Here is a 2,500-nt window from a genome sequence, read left to right as displayed (position 1 = left end):
TTGAAAACTTAAGATGAATCACAAGGATGTTAGAAAGTATTTCTTCAGTCACCGAGTTGTCAGGAAGTGGAATAGTCTGGGAAGTGATGTAGTGGAGGCAGGATCCATACATAGCTTTAAGAAAAGGTATGATAAAAGCTCATGGAGCAGGAAGAGTGATCTAGTAGCGACCAGTGAAGATGCGGGGCCAGGAGCTGTGAATCGACCCCTGGAACCACAACTAGGCGAGTACAGCTAGTTGAGTACACACACAATTACTGTTTGCCAACAGCGTGTATTCTTGTTTAACTTACAATTACCATAAAAGGCTAGATGGTTAAAAACTAGACATGAAGCCACTCTAAAGGTCAGGGTCACCTTTGCTCCGCATGACAGCACCTTAAAGCTTACCTCCTGTGTCACATCCAATCCAGGGGCAGGCTGGGAATGGTGTGACATCCAACCCAAGGGCAGGCCGGGAATGGCGTGACATCCAACCCAGGGGCAGGCTGGGAATGAGTGGTGCTGGATGGAGTAGGTTCGCCTAAATCCTGGTCTGGCAGTATAGGTTATCTTGAGGTAGGGTGTGGTAAGGCATGGCAGGGCAAGTTAAAAGTTAATTACGGTAAGTTAGACTTAGTGTATGGTAGGTTAAACTAAGGATAGGATAGGTTAGACTAAGGCATGGCACAGTGAGAGAATAATGTATAGTGTGGAATACACTATAACAGGAGGAAAGAGACGTATCACGAGGCAACCTTCACTCTCAACACATTGCAGTACCCAGTACTAGGTATCCTGGCCACTACAACACTGTCAGTACCCAGTGCAGGGTACCATGGCCACTACAACTCCGCCAGTACCCGGTACCTTGGTCAATACAACACTGTCAGTACCCACTACTGGGTATCCTTTTGTTGGGTTATCACAGCATAATCAGTATTCGAGCTTTACACAGCATCCGGGGAAGGTTACCTATAATAGTATTAAGGGGAGGTCACTTAAGACAGCATCAGTGAGCCGCCACCATGACACCTAGCATTCAAGCAAACTGTACGCTTCGGCACCTCCGGTGACATCTACGCGACCTGGCATCCTAAATTTGATTAAATGTGACCTGGCATCCTGAACAATGGTTTGTAAGTGACCTGGCACTACTCACCTGTACGAGAGTGACAGCGATAACGAAGAGAGGCGGCGGCCAGCACCTGTAGTGGTCGGCATAATACTTTCTGTCTCGTTCCTCCGTTAAAAACTCGTCCGCGATGAGACGAACCATTCTGAGGAAGACAGTGCGGCGGCTCAGTCAACGACCAAAAACAATCAATATTACGTGTCACTACTAAAACACGTGCTAAAAATTTGTTTATTAAACATCCTACTTAAAACTAATGGCTGGAAGGAGCAATATCACTTAGTTTATTCAATGGTTCGAAAAGTTTTGTTAAGAAATTATTGGTAAATTGAAGGACGAAGATATGAAAAGATACTCAGAAATGCCTTCGTAAACCAACAAGATACAGCATGATCAAAACACTTACTACCACGTTAAAAATAAATTTATAGGCCTGGAGGAACTTAATGCAGAAATGTTTGGATATTATTATATAAAGGAGGAAGCGAGGCACCCCACCGCAAGCGACCTTCTGAAATGCCTCCGTAAATTAACAATAAGCAATACAACATGATTGCAACACTTTTACTAACACATTCAAAAAAATTATGGGCCTAGAGGTACTTAATACAGAAATGTTTGGATACTATTACATAGAGGAGTGAGCGAGGCACCCACCGCAAGCAACCTCGGCACCATTTCAGACTGGCAGTAGCTCTTCTCTCACATGTTCTCAGTACGAAGCACGGCAACAGATAGAGCATATCTGAGCCCACCTAACACTAACACACAGTTACACATGTTTCTATCTCGCTCTTGAGTCAACCACTAACAGTGCCAAACCTTACAAGGCAGCTCAGAGCCAGGCATTCCAGGAGTGCCAACATGAAAGCACAGTGTCAAATGTTGTGTTGTTTAGAATTGGCTAAAGACTAGCGGATTTGGAGATTACTTAACTCCACCGACATGATGCAGTAGATAACAGGGATGATGTGACGATGGACACTGTGTGGGGTGACTAAATGCTTAGTTTGACGGTGAAGAATTGATCGTGGTGGGTTGGCAGTCCTGGGAAAGACCTGGGTTGCGTGTTTTAGTGCCAACGCTCGATTTGCGTGACGTTTAACTTCCTCGGGGCTCATAACTCGATACAATTACACACCACATGTGAAAACTTCGTGCTGTATTGTACTGCACGCACGACCTCGCACAAAAATCAACTACATCACCTTGAGAAAGTCTACATGCTAAATTAAGTTGTGACATGTGACTTGCATTAATTCTATTATTAATGAGAATTTAATCTGTCACTTACAACTTAATGCACAAGTGCACAAAAGAGAGGCAGACAAGGGGAGGGTGACCAGAATAGTAAAAGCTGCACTAGAATGCTGGCCAGTAGGCAAC

General features: G+C 44.4%; 1 protein-coding gene across 4 annotated transcripts in view; it reads right to left on the bottom strand.

Moving 5' to 3' along the window:
- Nucleotides 1-2,500, bottom strand: part of LOC128695115 (protein rhomboid) — a 41,188-nt gene that overhangs the window by 35,379 nt on the left and 3,309 nt on the right. For 3 of the 4 annotated variants that reach the window (XM_053785533.2, XM_053785531.2, XM_053785530.2), the window contains exon 3: nucleotides 1,142-1,259. In XM_053785533.2, the coding sequence (XP_053641508.1) occupies nucleotides 1,142-1,259 (118 nt within the window). Of the gene's footprint in view, nucleotides 1-1,141; nucleotides 1,260-1,771; nucleotides 1,922-2,500 lie in introns of those variants that run through there. The other variant, XM_053785534.1, reaches the window with a different exon arrangement.

The sequence above is a fragment of the Cherax quadricarinatus genome, chromosome 35 (genome assembly GCF_038502225.1).
Source record: "Cherax quadricarinatus isolate ZL_2023a chromosome 35, ASM3850222v1, whole genome shotgun sequence".
In the NCBI taxonomy this organism is placed as follows: Eukaryota; Metazoa; Arthropoda; class Malacostraca; order Decapoda; family Parastacidae; genus Cherax; species Cherax quadricarinatus.
This window is presented reverse-complemented; position numbering and strand designations above follow the sequence as displayed.